General features: G+C 44.5%; 2 protein-coding genes across 9 annotated transcripts in view; both read right to left on the bottom strand.

Annotated features, from left to right (window-relative positions):
• Positions 1–11446, bottom strand: part of LOC127001224 (glutamate [NMDA] receptor subunit 1-like) — a 53829-nt gene extending 42383 nt beyond the window's left edge. The window contains exons 1-2 of one of the 5 annotated variants that reach the window (XM_050865487.1): positions 11157–11446; positions 166–1438 (exon numbers count right to left, since the gene is read on the bottom strand). The gene's annotated coding sequence lies outside the window, so the exon portion shown is untranslated. The other 4 variants (XM_050865509.1, XM_050865518.1, XM_050865519.1 and 1 more) reach the window with 4 other exon arrangements.
• A 2821-nt stretch (positions 11447–14267) lies between these two features.
• Positions 14268–23850, bottom strand: LOC127001219 (nuclear transcription factor Y subunit gamma-like). 4 transcript variants are annotated; one of them, XM_050865449.1, is made up of 8 exons: positions 23692–23850; positions 21590–21700; positions 19052–19237; positions 17015–17146; positions 16730–16882; positions 16232–16420; positions 15623–15778; positions 14268–14968 (listed from the first exon to the last, which is right to left on the bottom strand). In XM_050865449.1, the coding sequence occupies exons 2-8, from the start codon at positions 21698–21700 to the stop codon at positions 14918–14920; spliced, it is 978 nt and encodes a 325-aa protein (XP_050721406.1). In that variant the 5' UTR covers positions 23692–23850; the 3' UTR covers positions 14268–14917. The 4 variants fall into 4 exon arrangements, with proteins under 4 accessions (XP_050721406.1, XP_050721410.1, XP_050721417.1 ...); XM_050865453.1 differs by having other exon boundaries at positions 15623–15772; XM_050865460.1 differs by having other exon boundaries at positions 16232–16351.
• Positions 23851–23934: the final 84 nt, after the last annotated feature.

Raw genomic sequence — 23934 nt, 5'->3', positions numbered from 1 at the left:
TACACAAATAAAGCTGTGAAGCAGAAAAACCCCAACAACATAAATATGGGTGTAAAAACTCGAAAAAAATCTATACAAAAGAATTAAAAGAACAGCATCACGTAAAAAAAAAAGACTAAAAAGGTATACATAAAGAAAGGTGTATTGCAACCACTGGCCACATACCTTCCGCAGCCTTGGAGTGGGTAGTGGCCTGTACAGAGGAGAGGAACCCCTGAACACAGGCAGAACCCGCACCACTGGTAGTTGCAGCAGCAGCAGTAGTGGTAGTAGTAGTAGTAGTAGCAGTAGTAGTGGTAGCAGCACCAGCAGCAGTAGTGCCAGGAGTAGTTGTTGTAGTAGTAGCAGCAGTATTAGTTGCAGTTCTAGTAGTTGTAGTAGTAGTAGTAGTGGTGGTAGTATTAGTAGTAGTAGTAGTAGCAGTGACAGCAGCAGCAGTAGCGGTGATATTAGTAGCGGGAGAACGAAGAACAGTAGTAAGGGAAGGGAGAGCGGAAGCGGCAGTGGTGGTGGCGGCAGCAGCAGCAGTGTGGCGGAGTGCCCAGCAGCCGACTCCAGACATCCGCACACAAGTTCGATACCTTAGCAGATGCTCCCGTCACGCCTTGCTCTCACTCACTCACACACTCACTCGCTCACTTACACACTCCCTTACTCCCTAGATCACCAGCGTAAGCAAGGACACGAGGGGAAAATATAAAAATGAAAAAAGACTAAACTGCTGTCGAAAAATATATATATTTATATATTTATAGGAATGCACCGATTTTCTTCTACCTTTTCTTTTATATTTTTCTTCTTTTTATTCACTTTTTCTTAGAATTTCTTATTTTCTTTTTTCTATCTAATATTTTCTTACTTTATCACGATGAGCGCGCGAGACAACAACAAACAAACAACCACCACAACCACAACCACCTGCTCCTCCTTCACGATCAAGGTGTCTTGGGGGGCGGGGCGGGGCCTCACTTACTTATAATAACGCAAGTAAGACTCAGGCTCAGACGAACAGTTTATATATACTACACAGGCGAGTGAGTCACTGGTTAACGAAGACACATCTGATGGAAACCAAGTGAGGAAGGAACGTAGGGAAGAACGCTATGTGGTGTGTGGCGTGGCCCGGGTTGTGGGGGGAGGGAGACAGAGGGGGGTGAAGTGTGGGAGTCAGCGCGCGAATGGAGGCTCCTGAAGCAGGCATACCAGTGGGTCCAGCCCTCCTCGCCCTCCTCCACGCCCCTGCGAGGCCCCAGGTAGCGACTCCCACGGACTCTGCCCCAACACGCACTGCTCACGGTCTTCCCACAGGGGCATGCCCAATCACCAAGGCCCGCTGAGGGGGCGTCCGGGGCGGCTGCAGCGGCGGCGGCGGAGGCGGCGGCGGCGGCGGCAGAAACGTCACCAGCAGGGCAGCAGGTCCTCACGCCCCGCCCGGCCCCTGCAGGAAGACAGACGGAGAGATGCAAAATTAGTACCCTGAAGATCTTCTAATGACGATCAAGAAGGAACACCATGCATATAAATGGTGACAGATGGGTAACCAAAGTAGGAAAGTGGTAATGCAGGATCGGGAAAACTGAGGGTCAACGGAGAGCCAGGTGGAATGATAAAACAACCTTTCCCGAAGCATGGTAGATATGTGGAGGACATGTGGAAAGCCATTTGTCTTACAGCGGATTAATAACGGGTGATGATGATGATGCTAATAAGTTCGTTCACTTCGAAGCGAGGGAACACAGTGGGTTTAATGAGACTGCTGCAAGAGAGTGGAGGTGCGCGGGTGTTTGGTTGGCAGAGTTTGCCTGTGTTCACTTACACGTGCATCTCTTGTTTTGCGTGCTGGTTAGGTCACTCACAGGTAGGTAAGAACGGTGGATGTTTGGGTGGACAGTGTTTTGTATTCACTTACCTACAAGTACCAGGGTTTGTGTACTTGTCGGGTGTTACTTTGAAAAGGTGGTGAGTGGGTCGACCTAACTATTGTATTACCACACTTATACATTACATTATTACAGACACCCTCACCCAGTCTCTCTCTCTCTCTCTCTCTCTCTCTCTCTCTCTCTCTCTCTCTCTCTCTCTCTCTCTCTCTCTCTCTCTCTCTCTCTTCCCTTCCTCATTCACTCGTATATTACAAACCAAACCCTATATTGTCATTACACCCGCAGGCCCGGCCTCTCGTCGAGGCCCACCCACACACACACACACACACACACATTACACACACACACACACACACACACACACACACACACACACACACACACACACACACACACACACACACACACACACACACACACACACACACACACACACACAGGCCGCCTCATGAAAATATACAGTACACGTCGGACAGACGTGCTGACGACATGGATCAGATCTCTGACAGTGACTAATTGGAGATTACTTCGTGTGCATTATACAGCATAATAATCATTTATAAAGTTTCATAACTAGCAACTAAACTTTTTATCCACCCAAACGTCAAACATCATTGTTGCGGCGATGTTGTCAAAGCGACGGTGGCGGTGGGCCGCGCCTAACGCGCCCACACGCACGCAGGCGACAAGCGCCTACTGTTTTCATCCGGCCGCCGCGACAGGCCTGGACGGATGAAAAACACCCCCATGCACTCACAGGCCGCCTCTAGCCCCGCCCCTTTTCGTCGGCCGGACAGGCCGGGCCTGTGTGTGTGTAAAAGAAAAGTAAAGTTGGGGGCATACGCTGTAGCAGCGCGTGGCCTCGGTGCTCATCTCCGTAACACTGGCCCTTGACCCTGTGGTGGGAGGGAGCCCGTTACTCAGGGACACAGGGCCAGTGTGACATCCGGGTTACCACATTTTACCTTCCCCAGGTTTCCCAAGGTACCCATTTATCGACCACCCCGAGAGGGAGGATGAGCAGCTGGGTGAGCTGCACGCCGACTGTCCGGGCCGGGATTCGAACCCGGGCCCGCGGAGTAGAAGCCAGGCACGCTGACCACTAGACCACGGAGGCGTGTGTGTGTATGGCCTGCTTTAAAGCAAGCGAGACATGAATGAGTATACCAAAAAGATCTTCTCCTCCACAAAAACAATGAAAAAAACAAAAAAATAATGATGCGCAAGAAAGGCTTATAAAAGAACATTCGGACGACACCAAGGCGAGCATTCGTTGGTGCATTAACAGACATGTGTGTTTACGTTTTATGGTTCCGATAAACATAGTACTGAGAGAACGGTTTTATGCGAGTCTTGGGCAACATTAAACAGGAGGAGGAGGAGGAGGAGGAGTTGGGGGAAGAGGATGTATTGAAAGACGAAGGAGGAAGAGGAGGAGAGGTGCGGAGACGAGGAGGAAAAGGAAGAGGGAGAGGAAGAGGAGGAGAAACAAGAGGAGAGGAGAGAGTTGAGGAAACCGGAAGATCGATATACCAACGCAAGGAAGACGTGAGGTGGTGGTGATGGGTGTAGTGGTGGTGGTGGTGGTGATGATGGATGTAGTGGTGGTGGTGGTGGTGGTGATGATGGTGGTAGTGGTGGTGGTGGTGGTGATGATGGATGTAGTGGTGGTGGTGGTGGTGGTGGTGGTGATGATGGTGGTGGTGGTGGTGATGATGGTGGTGGTGGTGGTGGTGATGATGGCTGTAGTGGTGGTGGTGGTGGTGGTGGTGGTGGTGATGATGGATGTAGTGGTTGTGGTGGTGGTGGTAGTAAGATGTGTGTGTGTGTGATGGGGGGGGAAGGGGTGGAAAGGGGTGCATGAGAGAGAGAGAGAGAGAGAGAGAGAGAGAGAGAGAGAGAGAGAGAGAGAGAGAGAGAGAGAGAGAGAGAGAGAGAGAGAGAGAGAGAGAGAGAGACAAAAAAGAGATACAAACACAGACACAAACAGACAGATAAACCTAATTATTACCTGGGTTGGCTCTCTCCCCGTCAGAGGCAGGTGAGTGACGGCCAGGTATCTTCAGACACGCGAAACAAACACCCCGTCACCGACACACACACACACACACACACACACACACACACACACACACACACACACAGTCTCTCTTCCTCTCATCATCCTCGTCACCATCACCACTGCATATCACATCTCCAAGACTCTAAATGCCAAAGCAACAAGTAAATAAATGTATGACATGCAGAGTTGATGTCCTTGAAAAAGAATAAAGTGATCATGTATGGAAAAAAAGGACACTCAGTCTTCAGATACAGGTGACGGCAAAACACCCACACCCGTACACACCCTCCTAACCTCCCCCTCCCCTCACTAACACACAAATAGGATAGATAAACAGATAGTTGGTCTTAAGATGCAGGTGCTAACAACCCGCCCACACCCACACCAGCCCGTACTCACCCACAGGCACCAATCCTACTGCCCCACCCAAACACACATGAGTAGAGAGATGTGAAAATAAGACAGCCATGTACTCTTAAGATACAGGTAACATCAACACACCCACACCCACTCGCACCCACACCCACCCACCTACACACACCCATACACACAGGTAGTATTTTGGGAATGGTCCCCCTCCCCCCCGCTCTTCATCTTCCTCCTCTCATCCTACGCGAGGCTGGCACGCAATTCTTGGCACCCTCGAGGCTGTAGCGTGGCACTCTTAGTCACCGAAATTGCAGTTAAGGGAAAGTAGAGGAAGTGATTTATGTGGGGAGTGACAACAAATAGACGTGTATAGGTGTGTGTGGAGGGGTGGGTAGGGATGGAGGAGGGGGGGGCGGTGGGGGAGGGAGGGGGGATGTGTGTGTGTGTGTGTGTGTGTGTGTGTGTGTGTGTGTGTGTGTGTTATCTATCATGTGCGTTAGCTTATTTCTCTCTCTCTCTCTTTCTCTCTGATAGATAGATATATATATATATATATATATATATATATATATTTATATATATATATATATATATATATATATAATATATATTTATCTATCTATATTTATCTATGTATATATCTATCTATCTGTCAGTCTATCTAGCTAGCTATCTCTCATGTACTTTTCCAGGATACATAACTCACATGACAAAACAAAACAAAGAAAATAATAGATATATAAGATAAATATATAAGAGAGAGAGAGAGAGAGAGAGAGAGAGAGAGAGAGAGAGAGAGAGAGAGAGAGAGAGAGAGAGAGAGAGAGAGAGAATGTTCCTCTACGACAAAATAAACAATAGTTGGTTATTATTAGCGATCAAACATTTGGGTTTCATAAATGTGTCTCATTCGGAAGCTTTTTTGCAGCAATTGTGATATATAGGTCAAAGAGGCTGTGTTTGATGGAGCTCCCTCTCGCTGGTTGGCAATGATGATGATGACGATGATGATTATGATGGTGATGGTGGTGGTGGTGGTGATGGTGGTGGGTAATAATGAAAAGCAAATGATAAACACTAATGACTGTAATAATAATGATGACGATAATAACAAGAAGAAGAAGAAGAAGAAGAAGAAGAAGAAGAAGAGTAAGAAGAAGAAGAGTAAGAAGAAGAAGAAGAAGAAGAAGAAGAAGAAGAAATGAAAAAGAAAGAAAGAGAAAGAAAGATGGAGATGATGACACAAAGATAAAGAAAGAAAAAACAAGAAAGAAGAAGAAACACGAAGACAGATAGTTAAAGAAAGAAAGAAAGGATAGACATGAAAAAAGGAGGCAACCATCACCACCACCATCACCACTACCACCACCACCACCACCACCGTCACTACCACACCCTTGAAAATTTCTTGGAGGGGAAATGAATGTAGGAAGAAAGGAAGGAAGGAAGAGAGGATGAAGGGAAGGAAAGAAGGAAGAAAGGAAAGATCAGAGAAGGGAAGAAAGAAGGGAGGAAAGAAAAGAAAGACGGAAGAGCGAGGTAAAAGAAGAAGACTAAGAAATAAAGAAGGAAAGGGAGGAAATCTGAAAGAGAGGAAAACTATAATAAATGACGGAAGAAAGAAAACAAAGAAAGAAAGAAAGGAAATGATGAAGAAAGAAAGAAAGAAAGAAAGAAAGAGAAAGAAAGAGAGAGAAAAAAGAAGAGGCAAAAAGTGAAGGAAGAAGAACAAGAACGAGAACAAGAAGAACAAGAACAAGAACAAGAACAAGAAGAACAAGAACAAGAATAAGACGAAGAAGAAGAAGAAGAACAGGAACAAGAATACGACGACGACGAAGAAGAAGAAGAAGAGCGTCGAAAAATTAATGTGCGAATAATTTACGTTTTATCACACATCAGATAAGTCAAGGAAGTGCCTAATATCGTGTCAGACAAATATAGATAGATAAAGAGAGATAGAGAGAGAGTGATGATGATGATGATGGTGGTGGTGGTGACAGTGAAAGCGGTAGAAAAAGAAATAGAGGAGACATTAGCAAAGTTAAGGGTGGCGGTGGTGGTGGTGGTGGTGGTGTTACTAAGGGTTGGGAGAGGTAGGTGGTGATGACGGAGACAGGCTGGAGGTGAAAGAGCTACTGATTAAAGGTGGTGATACATGGGGTAACTGAAGGTGGTGGTGGTGATGGTGATGATGGTTGGGAGAGGATTGTGGTGGTTGTGGTGGTGGTGGTGATGGTGGTAATACTATAAGGATGGTGATTTTGACGGTGATGGGTGACTAGGGAAGAGGTTGGTGTACTAGTTGATATGATGATGCTGGTAGTGGTGGTGATGATGGTGGTGGTGGTGATGATGGTGGTGGTGGTGATGATGATGGATGAGATAACGGTGATGGTGGTGGTGGTAGGGGTGATGGTGATACTTAAGGAGTGGTAATTTTAGTAATGGTGAGAGAAGAGGTTAGTATACTGGTAGTGATGGGGGTAGTGGTGGTGGTGGTGATGGTGATGGTAGGAATGGTGGTGGTGGTAGAAGTGATGGTGGTGGTGGTGGTGGTGGTGGTATTGACAGATGATTGATGTACTAGTAATAGCTATCGATGGGGATGGTGACGGTGATGGTGGTAGTGGTGGTGGTGGTGGAGGTGGTGGTGGAGGTGGTACTACTTGCTGGTGATGATAGTGGTGGAGATGACGGCAGTAGTGGTGATAACGGTGGAGATAATAGCACAGGCGATGATGGTGGAGGTGGTGGTAATGGTGGTGGTGGTGGTGATGATAGTAAAGATGGTGAAGGTACGTAGCTGTTATAGATGACTAAAGTGGGACATTAATTAATAGTTATCGGTGTGTGTGTGTGTGTGTGTGTGTGTGTGTGTGTGTGTGTGTGTGTGTGTGTGTGTGTGTGTGTGTGTCCTCTCGCAGTTACGAGGAGGAGGAGGAGGAGGAGGGTGAAGAAGATGAGGAGGAAAGGGAAGAAAAGGAGAGGGAAGACGAGAAGAAGGAGGAGGAGGAGGAGGAGGAGGGTGAAGAAGATGAGAAAGAGAAAGATGAGGAGGAAAAGGAAGAAAAGGAGAGGGAAGACGAGAAGAAGGAGGAGGAGGAGGAGGAGGAGGACAACGATGACGAGAACGATAAAAAAGAGATATTGATAACGGATCATTAAAAAAAAACGATACTGTTGAACTTAATAATCGAACTAACCGAGGGGGACTATATAGCTGAAGGGACACGTAACCAATAACATAAGCGACCAACCAACTCCCTAAACTACCTTATTAACCATATTGGAGGTCCTCAAGGAGTACACTATAAACACATGCATCATCCCTCTTATGTTCCCCCTTCCCCCCTTTCCAAATACTAAGTAATGTTTCTGTTATTCTTGACGTTTCTCGGGACTGCTGGGAATTTCTCGGTAGCCATTTGAGGAGGGAAAACGGTGGCGGAGGAGGAGGAGGAGGAGGAGTGTGGTTCTGTTATCAGTTCGAAGTGTTGGTGGTCCCGGGTGTTGGTAGCTGATAATGATTACTGAGAGAGAGAGAGAGAGAGAGAGAGAGAGAGAGAGTGTGTGTGTGTGTGTGTAATTCACCAAGGCCTGATCACGTGTTGGACTCGTAATCGCCAGCAGGTACCCTCCCGACATGAGCAAGTGCTCTTTATCGTCGATCTCTGGGTACTACCAGGACCTCACACACCACATCCCATCTCCCTTGCTCAAGGGGGAACAGTAACCAATCCTAGTCAACGGAAAGAGTCCGGCCTGAGCGGGCTCGAACCACCGCCCTGTCAGACCGTGAAGCCTGGCAGCACAGCGCTCTACCAGTTGCGCCACGGAGTGTGTGTGTGTGTGTGTGTGTGTGTTCAGGCTACAGTACACTTCCACGGTGAACACAAATGAAAATTTTACTTTAAACGAATGAAAATACAAAACACATATAAAACGTGAAAAAAAGAGTTTGTAAGATGGTTCCTGCGAAAAAACTTCCCTCTTATCTTTCTACCTACACACACACACACACACACACACACACACACACACACACACGCCAAACTGATTGCATGCAGTACGGAGTTTGCAACCACTTCCACCAAACATGACGGTAGCTTTTGTATAATATAGAGATGAAGTTATGGTATGGAGGACAATTACAACACTCATAAGGCCAAAGCTGGAAGATACTCATAGCTGGGAACCCAAACTGAAGAAGCGGCTGGAAAGATTCAGAGGGCTGCTGCAAGATTGGCTCCTAACCTAACCATTTTATATTATGTAAGATTCGAAAAATTGAACTTGCTAATAACGGAAGTGAGAAGAAAGGCATGACTGCGAAAGAAAATAAATAGATAGATAAAAAGCTAGATAGATAGGTAGATAGATAAATTATTGTTACCTATGGGAGCTAACACCAAGTGGACACAGAAAAAAAAAAAAAGCAAAATGAGAGGTAATAAAGATATATACAGATATAGTTTCCCAAGTCAGATAACTGATGAATGGAATGTTATAGCAAATGAAATCATACTCGTAAACAGTATACATAAGCTTAATTATCTATATATAACGAGATATGACATACAGCATTGCGAGCTTGAATTAATTACATAAAATACAAATAGAAAAGAGCAAATAGGTAAGCACACACACACACACACACACACACACACACACACACACACTTACTGGAAAAAATGAATCCACAGAAAAACAATCAGAAACATCCCACCATAAAGACAGCAGATGAATTATTATGTGTAACAAACAAATACATATATAAATGAGAAATAGGTAAACAGAAAAAGCAGTAAGTAGATGAAGAAAGTAAAATAAAATAAAAAAATATATTACTAACTTCACCGATAAATCCTAGGCTATTCCCTGACGTCAGCTCCAACAATACCAGTAGGCTTTAGTTGACCCCGTGTCCTACGAGCTTCCTGTGAACAGCATTTACCGGATAATGACCACATCTATGGTATTAATATCTGTTTGCAGTAGTATGACACAAATAGGCAAAAAGTCAAACATGTAGAATTTAACAAAGAAGAAACTATTAAATTTAAGAAGCTGCCGTGGGTTTTTGAGTTGGTAATAACCGCCATATCTTAGCGAAGAAGAGCTTAGAATTCATAAACACATTCAAAATTAAATAAAGTAAGAATGACAAAAAAAATCGAAGTAATAGGCTTGAGATTCTAAACTAATGGCAAAGGGAAAGAATAATGTGTGTGTGTGTGTGTGTGTGTGTGTAGGTACAGGGGAGGAGGGGAAGGAGAGGGATAGGGGAAGGAAGAAGAGTCTTGGGAATGTAAACAGCGGAAGGGAGAGGTGGGCCTTCGGGGGAAAAGGATGGGGATGGGGACAGCACCCCTTAGCTCTGTTAGTAAACACGGGTTGGCTTAGGTCCTATATCTCTCTCTCTCTCTCTCTCTCTCTCTCTCTCTCTCTCTCTCTCAGTACACACACACACACACACACACACGGAACCATCACCAGAGGTACACTACAGTGGTTCGAGTGGTTCAGGTCACAAGTATTCCCAATGTATGTCAGACCATAAGTGGTTCACTCTACGCAGCCTCGCTGGTTCATTATATCAGCCCAAATGGCCCACAACACCAGCGCAAGAGGCATAATACAGCACCCTTTAAGTGGAAGGAAGCGTCGGTTCACCACGTCAACCGGACCTGTGCACCATAACAGCAGCTCGAGAGAGCAGAGGGCACCACATCATCCCCTTCCTTCCCACCCCACCCCCAGTCCTTCCTCTCGTTGCTTAGGAGCCCCAAGCAACAGCGTCAGGTGTTGGGTTGGCAAGGGGAAGAAATGTGTGTGTGTGGGGGGGGGGGGGGTCCACCATGCAAGCCCATCAGGTCATCATTAAAGCGCTAGACTAAAGATTCACCGTCGGGCAGGAAGCTCAGCACAGTGGACTCAAAGTTACAAGTAGTGCTAGTCTGCACCGCTCGTCATCTTTGTGTGGCGGGTCTCTCACTATCATTCATGCCTCACCTGCTGCCCTCAAAGACCCAACACACCATCACTGCAACTTGAAAAAGCAGGAGCAGCAGCAACAACAGCAGCAGCAGTAGCACCAGCAGGCCGGAGGAGGCCGTAACGGTGCCCTTCATCACTAACTGGGCTTTCCACACGATCTTTACATACAAAAAGGAAGAGAATGTCTCCACTTTTTTCACACAACACGAATTATATCCACTTCTGAAAGTTTTCCAGGATGTATTTTCTTTGTAGAGAAGTAGATTATTTTAGGAGTAAAGAGGGCCACGGAGAGAAACTGCGAAATGATCAAAATGGTCGAGAGAGGGGATGCAACTCACGGGAGGCAGATTTTCAGGGACAAAAGCTGCGCGCTGGAGGGTACGGGCGAGGCATGGACCTATACGAGGCAGCAGGGGCAGCCACGGTGGTGGAGCGATGGCCTAAGGCTGAGTAGGAAACGGCAGGATGTAAATATAGAGAGCATTACGAAGGCGGGTCGAGAGGACGGGGCGCCTCAACCCTCCCTGCCACCAATGGTGTATTGATCCAGGCGCGCTCCAGATAAACACGCCCGCCCGCGCCCACCCCGCCCGTGATACGTGCCATGGGCCTTCACCAGCCAAGGGACGGATGCTCACAACACAAGGGCCCTCCTCGATGCCCCAGCCCTGATGAGGGTGGCGATGCTGGGTCAAAATACAGCCTAGTCATAACACCGGGCGAGCAATGGCCCGCTCCCCATCAGGCGCGCATCTCGCCCTCCCTCGTCTTTCCCGTGGCTACGAGGCGCCAGGACACTCGCTAGCATGGTCCTGCGTGCTTTAAGGGACGGCACGTACCTGAACGCCGTTGGATGAGATGGTGGGCGAAAAGGTAGCCATAACGAGGAAACGTGCGGGCCGGCAGGTACGGGCGGGTTCCGCTACCGCTCTCCGCCGGAGACTGACGCCTCGCGGCCTCTATAGGTGCTGTTCTGCTCCGACCGGCGCACCTCTCTGCCACCGGTCCCGTCCGTGGCACTTCCCAGCCAACCCTCGGGCCACCAATACCTGCTTGATTATCACTCTGCTGGAATATCTGCTACACCTGCTCAAAATCCTAACTCGCCGAGAGAAATCTTGGGATGAAGTGATAAAAGCTCCCATCCGCCCAGCCTCCCCAGCATCCAGCAGAGGACGTGTATATATTGTGACTTGAACCCAGGCGCGGAACACTCACTCCACTTGGCCCGCTTCTGTACATGTCCATGAAGGGGCAAAACATCGTCTGTGCAAACCCAGACGTAGCTGTGTGAGTGACAGCAGCACAACCAGCAGCAGTCGCACCAACACATTCATCGTGAAACAAACAAATCCTTGAATGTGGCTCTCATTATGAATATCCATTACTTTTTTTTTTTACATTATTTATTGCATCACATGGTTTCCGTTCTGTAAGAGGCCACATTCCCATAGTCATAACTACCATACACAATCCCCTCCAAGAAAAATTAATAACATGAACCCATAGAGGTACGCTTACCACACTTGATGCATACTGGATACAGCATACAGACGAGTCTGAACTCTTAACCCCGTAGAGTTTAATATTTCTTATTCACTCGCATCATCTTCCTAAGCTATACACATACAGTCAGCTGGATACTTGGACACAATCTTTGTTGGGTTTCATCAGTAACGAACGCCATTTTCCGTAATAAACACGGTGGAGGGGACACTGCTGAAAAGGAAATCATAAGTTGGAGGGGAAACAGACGGGCAAGGGAAAACGGGCCGACTGGTTAGCTAAAAATGTTCCGAAAAATATATCTATAATATTGTACCATACCATACCGTGACCATACAATTACTTCATAGAACATTCCGTACCAAATCGTGGCTATCCACAGCATCTAATACCATACCATAACGTACCGTATATAGCAAAGCTTGGCATATCCATTGAAGCATAGCTACGATGTGATACGACGCCATCCATATCAAACTAAGCCACGCCAGTCCTAGTCGACAGACCGACTTGGTCGGCTAGATTTCGATCGCCGATAGAGTCGGTCTGTCGGCTCCCTGCTACGGGTCACCTTTGGCAAAGGCCCGTGCTCCCTCGTGCACGAAGGAGCAATCTTTCCCCCCCCTACACCAACAGAGACATGCCAGTCCTCGTCGACAGACCGACTTGGTCGGCTAGATTTCGATCGCCGATAGAGTCGGTCTGTCGGCTCCCTGCTCCGGGCCGCCTTTGGCAAAGGCCCGTGCTCCCTCGTGCAAGAGGGAGCAATCTCCCCCCCCACCCCCTACACCAAACCTCTCCATCCCATATTCTTCCAGACTGAGAATACTACCACTAACGATACTACTATTACTACTACTACTAATAATAATATACCAAATAATCACAATGCCATGAAGTAGGTTATATGCATTATTTATATAATTATATTTATAATTATAATTGGGGCAGCAATTGGTGGATGTGCTGTTGAGATCAGCCACACTTTCATACTCCTCCTAGAGTTGACAAGCCATGTATGACCTGTCCCTGGCAATGACATGTTACTGCCACAAGTAATACAGGTATGCCACACACTTATCATAATAGAAATTCTCATCTAGATTACTTATTGCTCCATTAACTATTGTACAAGTGATAAACATTTGTATTGCATGCTAACATCTACTTTTTAATCCTAAGTACTGATATTAATATATGGTTTATTGAATATTTTATTTTTTAAGTACTTATTTTCTTTTATTATTGTCTGGTAAGTTCTGATGGACTGGGTACTCTTTCTAGCATTTAATAATTTATAAGTATACATATTCATCACGCCATTATAATAAATAAATAAAGAAATGTCAAGTATCTCTTTCTGTCTGTCGCTGATTATCTCGGTTTGTTTATCTTAATCTCTCTCTATGCCTTCCGCCTCTACAGACATAACCAACAGATGTTTTTGTTACCTTGACACCACCCATTCATTAACTAACAATTTCCACATCAGGTGTCCAAGTATAACTTACCATTAAAAAACAGCAAATAACCCTCCTCACATAAGGTGATAATTGCCATCATTACTGGATTCCAACTTAACTATAGGTTAGTAATGGAACCGTCAAATACCTTGTGCACTGAGCTGATGTTTTCAACTTACTTATACGTTGCTATGTACCAACCATGATGCAGTGGTGAAGGACCCATACTATTAATTCCTAAAGTTTATCTCGGGCAATCTCTTCATTTCCAACCCTTTAGTTCCATCCGAATCCATTGTTATGCCTTAGCTGTTGTCCAGGAATACAGCCAGCCTGGGTTACTTAGGGGAAACACAGCCTGGAAGTCCTCAGCCCTGGGTGTGGCTAAGCCTCTCAAACAAATGATCTTCCAGTCCCAGCCCCTTAATTTCATGAAGGCACCTGTGCATTTCAACCTATGTTGACCCTCAAGTCCCACAACCTGTGCCTGGACTGCCTTTCACAGTCAAACCCATATCAAACAAACAATTTTTGCATCATGCACCCATGGGTATGGGTTAGCCCATGCAGACTTTTGATAAGTGTGTACATTCAGCCATAAAATGTCTTAGTGGAAGGCTATCAAAACATACTAGGTAATGAGTGATGGGAGTATAAAACAGAACAGACTTACCATGTAAATTTGTCCAGTTCTTGTAACATTCTGAACATCCATACAAAAGAGAATCTGTCCATCAGTCACCAAGTAACTTCAAGTCATCCAACAAGTTCACTGCATCATCCACTTAAATCAAATCCACCATGCAGCTCCACTTGTGGCTATGTATTATCTTTTAATAGGTCATCTGGCTATTATTAGCCACCTTGTTACCAGCCTCATCTCACTCCCTCAAGTCCCCAGCACAAAATGGGAAAGGAATGAAGAAAGGAAGGCACACACAACTGAGAGAGGCATTGCGGCACAGGTTTACGAAGACAGACTTTACAAAACGCTAAGTTTATTGCTTAAGTTATATTTTACAAAATGATAAATGAGGAAATCACCAGCAAGATAGAGGTGGAGGATTAAAATGCTATTTTTACAATTCCTTTATACATTCTTTGATATGAATCTAATTGTCTGAAAATATATTTTGCATAAACTAGATAAACACATCTGGTGCATCCAGTCTCTATTTCTCTACCAACACACAAACCAATTGAAAAAAAGAATGCATTGTACCAAACACACCCTTTACCTTACCAGTGAGTTGTGTCATCCAAGACTAGTGGGCACCATCCTGGGAGCAATATGAATGCATGGTGTGTGTTGCTGCTATGCTCTCAAGCATCTCAAAATGCCCCTAATGCTAATGTGACTCAGCAAGAGAACAGGGCAGTCCCTAGACCATCCTCACCCTCTAAGAACAGAGGGTCACCTCAGAGCCTCCAACCTATCAGGAGTCTGTTCAAGCCTGCTGCTTAATACTTATAAACATGAAGGCCACTTGGAATGAAATCAGCTCCATCCTACTGTGGGCATAGAAACATTGTACTTTTTCACAATGTCAGGTCTTGCAAAGACCAGTGATGTAGTGAGTGCATGTTGCCATAATATCTAAAGGTGGGTGGTTCTGATGCGCTGCAGCAAGTTATTGCTGCTGAGTTTGGCTTTGTGTGATGTAAACTGGCTGTCCTCCACTCTGAAAGAGAGAAAACCATTATATGGTGGAAACTACCAAGATCAGAAACATTATAAGATTTGACAACCCAGTCAAAATTAAGCAATGCACATATGCAGGGTCAGATTTAGGGCAGGTCCCAGAGGGTAATAGCCCTGGGGCCTTATGCCTCCATGAGTCCTGTGGTGATGTAATAAGTGGCAAGTATTGCTATTCACTCCTGTAAGTCCCTGGCCCTATAACAGCTCAATCCAGCACTGCATTCTTGCTATTTATTGGCTTACTTTATCTCAATCAGATGTGTTACTTTTAGGCCCATTTCACTGCTGCCACCATGGAGGCTTTGTGCTTTTTTTTAGAGACTAAGCTATGAGAAATATGGCCTGGGATGCCTTAAAGCCCTGAAAAGGCCTTACAATACAAAAATATTTTTGTGCATGTATGAATAAACCTTTTAAGTGCTTTGTGCAAAAACTATACTAATTCAGTACATATCAAGAGTAAAACATAACAAATGTTCATTTTAAATACTATAAAAGCAATCAAAGGGTAGAGATTAGTTCCCTTGCTGTTCCTAACAATTCATGTGCAAGTGTAGTTAGTACCAAGGAGGGGAGTGGAAGGATGAAGTGTCAATTTCACTGGTGGTGAGAGCAGGGAGGAGAGGTGTTTTACCTGCTGGAGTTGGATGATCTGTGGCTGTGAGGTGACGACAGTCTGTGCCTGCTGTGTGACAGCCTGGATGGGTGCTGTCTGGATGATGATCGGCTGTTGTGTGGCTCCTGACATCTGCAGCTTTATCATCTGGAGTTGCTGGGGCGTCAACTGGATCTGACCCATACAGAGTGGGGCAAGATTAATGATTTCTTACAGACAATGTTCTTTTATTACTTACACAACAATCTCCATGAAGACTGAGAAACGATATAATATCTAAGTCCAAGAAAGACCACCTAGAAATGTAGATAACACAATAGTCACACATTATATAAGGCCTAAAATCCCAAAACCCTCCCCCCCCTTCCAAACACTCACAATTACATCACCTTCCATGAATACCTTCCCCACAGCTTATCAGAAGGTTGAGGAATTTTTCCAGGGAATATTTCCTTCTCTGACAATATATATTTTTTACTCAATGCTCATCCCTTTCTGAGCCATAATGAGAGTATCCTCACTAAACCATCACCATCACTACTGCCCCATATCCTGCGTCCATGATACACTAAAAAAGAAAGTTGATAAAATGAAAATAAGAGGTTGACATGAAGGTAAACTACTCACAGGTATCTGCTGTATCTGTCCATCAGGCCCAATTATCTGCTGGATGATTTGGATGCCTCCACTGGATGTCTGTTGTGATTGCTGTGCCTGAGGCTGACTCTGCTGTGGCTGAGTCTGTGCCTGTAGTTGAATGATCTGAGGAGCCTGTTGCTGGGGCTGTGTGGTGGATGCTGCTGTGGTGCCAGATGACTGCAGGAACCAACACATTGGTGCTCTTATCTTGTTACTATTACTAGCAAATGGAACCCTCAGCAAAACAGCATCTTGACATGACTGTGTTGGTATAATTATGGGTGATGCCCTTGGCTAGCCTTATGGCATGCCTACAGCCTACAGAATATTGCTAAACACAATTTAGTGAGAAAACATCAATTAGTTCTCAATAACCAAAGTGACACTGAGGAGACAGCAAGCAGTAAGTGAGAGCAACAGTCTGAGGTTGAGGATAAAGAAGGGTACAAGAGTATAATGTAAGACACCTATTAAGTTTTAGTTTACCTGTACAGATGATGCCTGTCCTCCAGCATGGACAATCTGGATTGTCTGTGGCTGAACGCTGGTTGGTTGAACAGTCTGGGAGCTGCTGGTGGTATTGTTGGCTGTGGACTGCTGCAGTACAGCCTGGTAGTGCTGGGCTATCTGGAAATAATGCTATAAACCAAACCATTAACAAATTTTCCACCAATCAGTGCAAGATGTTATTTTGGTTTTCGAATCAACTTCGATCACATGTACATCATGGACTTTACATATTTCCACATCCTATAGAGACAATGGACAAACCTGGTCGGTGGGCACGCCAGTGCGGTTAGCATCATCTCTGCTTTTGGTGGGCTTCAGTTCGTCTCTTGGAACAATGTCAATGAGAAAGTCAAACTGATCATACTTGGAGATGGCCATAGCAATATCATTTCTCTGAAAGTAGAGAGGAATGACACTAATCACTGTCAAGCACAAAATCACTGGTTTATTTTGTTAAGTCACCCATAAAATTATCTAAATCTATATCTATATCTATCTATCTATCTATCTATATACAGTCGTCCCTCAAATAGTACGGGGGTTAGGGACCCAGGAGCCCCGTACTATTTGAAAATCTGTATAAAATTAGTGTCCCCCTTAGAAACACACCTGGGCTGCGTTTGAAAGAGGGAATCGGGACTCTTGGAATGTCCCGAGTGCTCTCAAACGCGTGACGCAGCAGCACGAGTTGCCAACTCGGCATGTCCACTGGCTTCCGGCTTTGAGAGGTGGAGGGCCTTCGTGCTGTGATGACGTCATCAGCAAATATGGCGGCCCAAACAAACACATATAAGTGTTTCCATTGCATTTCACCTCCCTGTACCACCATAACCACTGTAACTTCTTTTTCATCTTCTGTTGTAAGGAGTTCGTCAGCCAGGACAGCTAGTAATGCATGTTAAACGTCGCCAGGAAGATCAGGGTACGCCATTTTGATGTGAGTGAAACGCTATTACCATAGCAATAACGAGAGTTATCGAGGCCTTTATCTCCACTCTTGCAGCACTCTTGGAGCACTGGCAGTTACTGCGGCAAGAGGGAGTAAGCCGTTTCAAAGGCTGTAGTTGGGGCTGAAAGGGACAATTACCTCCCAAACCAAGACCAAGATGATAGATACAGCGAACACTGCTCTCATTCACGTGGTATGCTCTCTCTACTGCAACGTAACTCATCCCAAAAACGTAACTTCTCCTAAATCTGAATTCTTCTGCAAGGTGAACACCTATCTCGTACGCTTTGGGGTGCTTTCAGCAGGTGTTTTGGTAGAACAGTGTTGCCACTCACGCCATGGCTACTTGGTGCGACGAGTGGGAAATTTAAAAATCCTAAAAAAAAAATATATATATATATATATATATATATATATATATATATATATATATATATATATATATATATATATATATATATATATATATATATATATATGTATCTCAACAAACCACTTGTGCCAGGAATCGAACCTGCATTTTCTGAATAGAAATCAAGGCGCACACCAACCATGCCACCTGATAAGCTAAAAGACTTCACGCCAGAGGTTGCATTTAAGCAGCCAACCTGGCCCCACCCTCTTACGAGGAATGAAAGGTAAGAAGTCCCGCTCACGCTCGGGCAGTCGGAAAGAATTTTAATCAATCCCAGACGACACAACGCCGTGGTATATATATCAAGGACAAAGACAGTTCCTTGATATATATATATATATATATATATATATATATATATATATATATATATATATATATATATATATATATATATATATATATAAACAATTCTTAGTAAAAAAATAATTTTTCTGTGTGTGAAAGTTACTAAGCCAAATTCCACAACTTTGGCCATAAGTAGTTCATAGCAAGCCCAAACACCACATTAAAAAATCATGCAAATCAATAAAATATAAATGTTTTCCTCAAAGTAATGGGCAGTGCCTAAATCAACATCACTTATGCGTGGGGAGGGAAATTAATAAATATCCAATCCCCCGGAGCTACAATGTGTGGGCTGACTGGCCTCTTGCAGTCTCCTATCATTGCATATCCTTCTGAATATTAGGTTTGGTTTGATTTGGCAATTAGATGCCTCTTGTAGGGAAGAAAGAAAAAGCACTACTGATTTATGGGAGCAGTTAGTACACTATTTCAAAACACATCAAAATCTATCAGAATAAAAGGTTGCATCTACTAAAGTTGTGGGTGACCTTAAATTGAAATTTATCAAATCACTCACTACACCTTAACCTACAATCAATTGAAACTCAAAAATGGTTAGTAAGATGGCAGCAACCACAATCCCAACCTGTAGTGTTCTGCGCTTGTTGTCTTCAGTATGTATCCAAGCACGGAGGGTGAGCTCTGTGATGAAGATCTCTGCTGCCTTGCTGAACAACACTGGAGCTTCGGCACTGATCATTTTCACCTCCTCGTCCAGTTTCATTATCCTCTTTATCCGAGCCAGGGGAAGCTCTTGTTGCCTCAAGTCATTCTGAGCAGGTAAGGGAAGTTCAGGCTTTAATGGTAACAATCAAAGGAATATGAAGCACTAAACTCACATTATAAAACTTGATGTTTGTTGCCCATCTTCCTACTAGTGAAATGGATAATACTGTTTATTTGTTGGTCGGTCTGTATGTTTATTACCACAATATCTCAAAAAATGGATTGACATATATACTGTCACCACCTACACATGAGAACATAATTCATATTCTTGGGTGAATATCTCAAGCTGATTACCTTTGGGGGAGACTCCGACTAAAACTGACTGAACGATGCCAAATAAATGATTAAAACTGAATGAATGACTTGGGGCGGCTATGAGGAAAAACACACTTGTGCTTTGAGGGCAGACCATGAGTGCTTCCAGATGGTACTGAAAGCAGTTGCTAGGCAGTTCGCCCAGACCATGAGTGGTTCCTGTTGGCAATGGAGGGGTTTGGGAGGTGGTGCAGCTCAGACCATGAGTGCTTGCTTTACTGATTCCTTCAAAGGTGGTACTGCCCTTATCTCATAAAATCCAATGAAAGCCATCTTCAAAACAAGATTTTGGGCAATATGAATATGAATATGCTATTTTTTTTTTTTTTTTTTTTTTACAACAAAGGAGGCAGCTCAAGGGCACAAAAAAAAACAAAAAAATAAAGAAAAAGCCCGCTACTCGCTGCTCCTAAAAAAGAAACAAAAGAGGTGGCCGAAAGCAGGATCAAATATGGTAGGAGAGGTGTCCTGATACCCTCCTCTTGAATGAGTTCAAGTCGTAGGCAGGAGGAAATACAGATGAAGGAAGATTGTTCCAGAGTTTACCAGCGTGAGGGATGAAAGAGTGAAGATGCTGGTTAACTCTTGCATAAGGGGTTTGGACAGTTTAGGGATGAGAATGAGTAGAAAGTCGAGTGCAGCGGGGCTGCGGGAGGGGGGGAGGCATGCAGTTAGCAAGTTCAGAAGAGCAGTCAGCGTGGAAATATCGATAGAAGATAGAAAGAGAGGCAACACTGCGGCGGAATTTAAGAGGTAGAAGACTATCAGTATGAGGAGGAGAGCTGATGAGACAAAGAGCCTTAGCCTCCACTCTGTCCAGAAGAGCTGTGTGAGTGGAGCCCCCCCACACATGAGATGCATACTCCATACGAGGGCGGACAAGGCCCCTGTATATGGACAGCAACTGTGCAGGGGAGAAGAACTGGCGGAGACGGTACAGAATGCCCAGCCTCGAGGAAGCTGATTTAGTAAGAGATGAGATATGAAGTTTCCAGATGAGATTTTGAGTTAAGGATAGACCGAGGATGTTTAGTGTTGAGGAAGGTGATAGCTGGGTGTTGTCAAAGAATAGGGTATAGTTGTTTGGAAGATTGTGTCGAGTGGATAGGTGGAGAAACTGTGTTTTTGAGGCGTTGAAGGACACCAGGTTCTTCTTGCCCCAATCGGAAATAATAGTAAGGTCTGAGGCTAAGCGTTCTGCAGCCTCCAGCCTTGAGTCGTTAAGTTCCTGAAGGGTGGGTCTTCTATTAAAAGAAGTTGAGTAATGCAGAGTGGAATCATCGGCGTAGGAATGGATAGGACAGTTCGTTTTGGAAAGATCATCAATGAACAACAGAAAAAGAGTGGGAGATAGGACAGAACCCTGTGGGACACCACTGTTGATAGATTTAGGGGAAGAACAGTGACCGTCTACCACGGCAGAAATAGAACGGTCAGAAAGGAAACTGGAGATAAAGGTACAGAGAGAAGGATAGAAACCGTAGGAGGGTAATTTGGAAAGCAAAGATTTGTGCCAGACCCTATCAAAAGCTTTTGATATGTCCAGCGCAATAGCAAAAGTTTTACCGAAACGGCTAAGAGAGGATGACCAAGAGTCAGTTAAGAAGGCTAGGAGATCACCAGTAGAACGCCCCTTGCGGAACCCATACTGGCGATCAGATAGAAGGTCAGAAGTGGAAAGGTGCTTTTGAATCTTCCGGTTAAGGATTGATTCAAAAGCTTTAGATAGACAAGAAAGTTCATTATTACATTATTACAGTAGGATATCAATGTAATGTGATATATGTTCAACAGAAATGCACAGTTAACTGTATAATTCATCCTCTAGTTGATGATGAATTACTTGAACCATGACAACAATCTAATTTCTTATAGTATATTGAACATTTTCTCCGAAGGAACACATACAATTAGTTTCTCAAAATGACTAAAATCCTTCCTAGTTCTCCCTTCATGCATTTCTAAAACGCTACCCACAACAAACCAATGCAGTATATGGAAAATATACGAATATAAGAGTAAGATGAAATAATTACTAACATTGGCATCATAAAATGTAACCACATCATCATCTGCTTACCTGTGTGAGTTGTCGTATGTCCTCGGTTATTTTAGGCCAGAAGCTATTGAGGCTCTGCTGTGCCTCTGTTTGGGCCTGTTGCCCTCCCTCCATCTGCCCATCCAAAGACATCTGTGGCCAAAGGATTTATTAAGATTATTCACAAACTGAAGCATGTCAAGGGTTTATATAACATAAGAGCATAAGAATATAAGGAGTCTGAAAGAGGCTGGTTTGCCTATACAAGGCAGCTCCTGTTGCAAGAGGCTGGTTGGCCTATATAAGGCACAGTTTTACACGTTTGAAATATGTGAATTTGGTTTATGGCAATGTGTAAAAAAAATATAAATAAATAAATAAAAAAAAATTAAAAAAAAAAGTGTTTGACGGCTTATAAAACATACTTTTTTCCAAAACAAATCTCCCAGAAAATCACCCTGTGTCTTATAAGGTCAAGGTTCAGCTTTGGGTTACTGGCTAGTGAAGATAATGGGGAGGGGGGCATCCCCTCCTATTAACCCTTTCGCACACTGTAAGTTTCCAATAAGTTTCTGTTCCACTCATCATGCATTTCTCAGGCCCGACCGGCCTTTTTTTGCCGCCGCGATACTCTACATTCCCGGACGCATTTTACCCTCACAGGTATATCGTACCCCAATAAATTTGGTATCAATGGTTTCATAAAGACTTGTACTAGAACACACAAATAAAAATAGAGGAAAATATATATATAAACAATACAAACTTGTTTCAAGTCTCCGTATAGAGTATTGTAGACAATAAATCCTAAGTACCAACTCTTCCCCACTCACTAGCTCAAAATTTTGTGGGCCAACTTTTTTAGCCGAATATATGTTTCAAAGAGGAATTTAGTAAGGATTCTTGTGGTATCCTCACAATCCTCATATGCCTATTAGTTCCTGAGTTACACCGAGAAAACTGTATTTCTTTCCTCTCCCGTCAGAATAGGCTAACAACTAAAAATCGCTCAAAGCTCCTCATCTACGCTCCTAAGAAAGGTTGCCATGTTACCATTAAGAAACTTATCCCAACAAATGATGCTCCCAAATTTGACGCACTTTCACCGGAAACTTAATTTTTAGTCAATTTTTTTAAACTTTTATGACGCGTTTCGCGTCATCGTGCGCCAGGACCTCTTACCCTTTGATGACGCTAAACGCGTCATCGTGAGCGAGAGGGTTAAAAGGTTATGTTAGGTAAGTTTCAATTAATGGGGATTGGACTTATAGTATGGCCCCTAAACCGACCTTTGTAGGGACCCGCAACTTCTCGGGTTTGACTTGTAATACGGCCCAGATTATCCGAGAGGCGACACAACAGCCTGGGCCGGAAAAGGGGGGCCAGCACACCGGCATCCCAGCAAGCTACACAGTGGGTAATATTATAAGACATTTCATTGCCCAAGAACACCTATTTGACAAAGCTTTTGTAGGAGTTTGGGGCATTTCCAGTATTTTTATGACCCTGGTGATAGTTTGACCCTTCTTCTGTACCCTGAACCTGAAGGAACACTCATTAGAACCCAACTGACCCCCTCTTTGAACTTTAGAAATAGATGAAATGAGAAGCGAAAATGTTTTATAATACCGACCTTAGTCAATGAAGACTGGGGTACACCTTTGTTACGGTGACAGGTTGGTGCCTCGGTTCTGGTAGTGGTAGTAACTATATCACCCCTCGTGTTATACAATGAAAGTGGAGTGAAAAGTGTAAGAGTGGAAACTAACAAAAGGGCATAGAAAAGCAGAGTCAAGGGAAGAAAAGAACAGAAAAACACCTCAGTTCAGGGTTACTTTGGTCGATTTTTCCTGTTATTGGCACAGCTGAGGTGGCCCTCCACTGATTCCAGGCGCTCCCCCTTCCCCTGCTCTCTGGATGACTTCAGGCAGGGTGACTAAGTGCATGTTGTGAAGTATGGGTAGAAGTGTAGAGGAGAGCCTAAGAAGCGATACAAAGCGTCGCAGGTCAAAAGAAGAAGAAAAATGTTTCTCTTTAGGTTGCATTGGTTGGTCCAGGCGGTGACACTGACGGACGCGGGTGTGGTGCGACGCCCGACCCAGGCCAGGCACACAGGGGCGCACACGGTTTTTTTTGGTACTCACGGTGGCTGGTGGTCGGGGGCGTGGGCGCTAGGCGGACGTGTGGGCGCGGGGCGGCGCGTGCTTGCCTCTCCTCATCCTCGCGCCACCAGACTGACCCGCAGCTTGTAAACAAAGATGGCGGACACTTTCAAATCATAATAATTTTCTTCTATACACTCTCTATATATACTATACGCTAAATTTTTCATTAACTTAATAATCCAATGCTATACATGTCAAAATAGCAGAAAAAAAATGCATAGA

Source organism: Eriocheir sinensis, chromosome 2 (assembly GCF_024679095.1).
Source record: "Eriocheir sinensis breed Jianghai 21 chromosome 2, ASM2467909v1, whole genome shotgun sequence".
Classification (NCBI taxonomy): domain Eukaryota; kingdom Metazoa; phylum Arthropoda; class Malacostraca; order Decapoda; family Varunidae; genus Eriocheir; species Eriocheir sinensis.
This window is presented reverse-complemented; position numbering and strand designations above follow the sequence as displayed.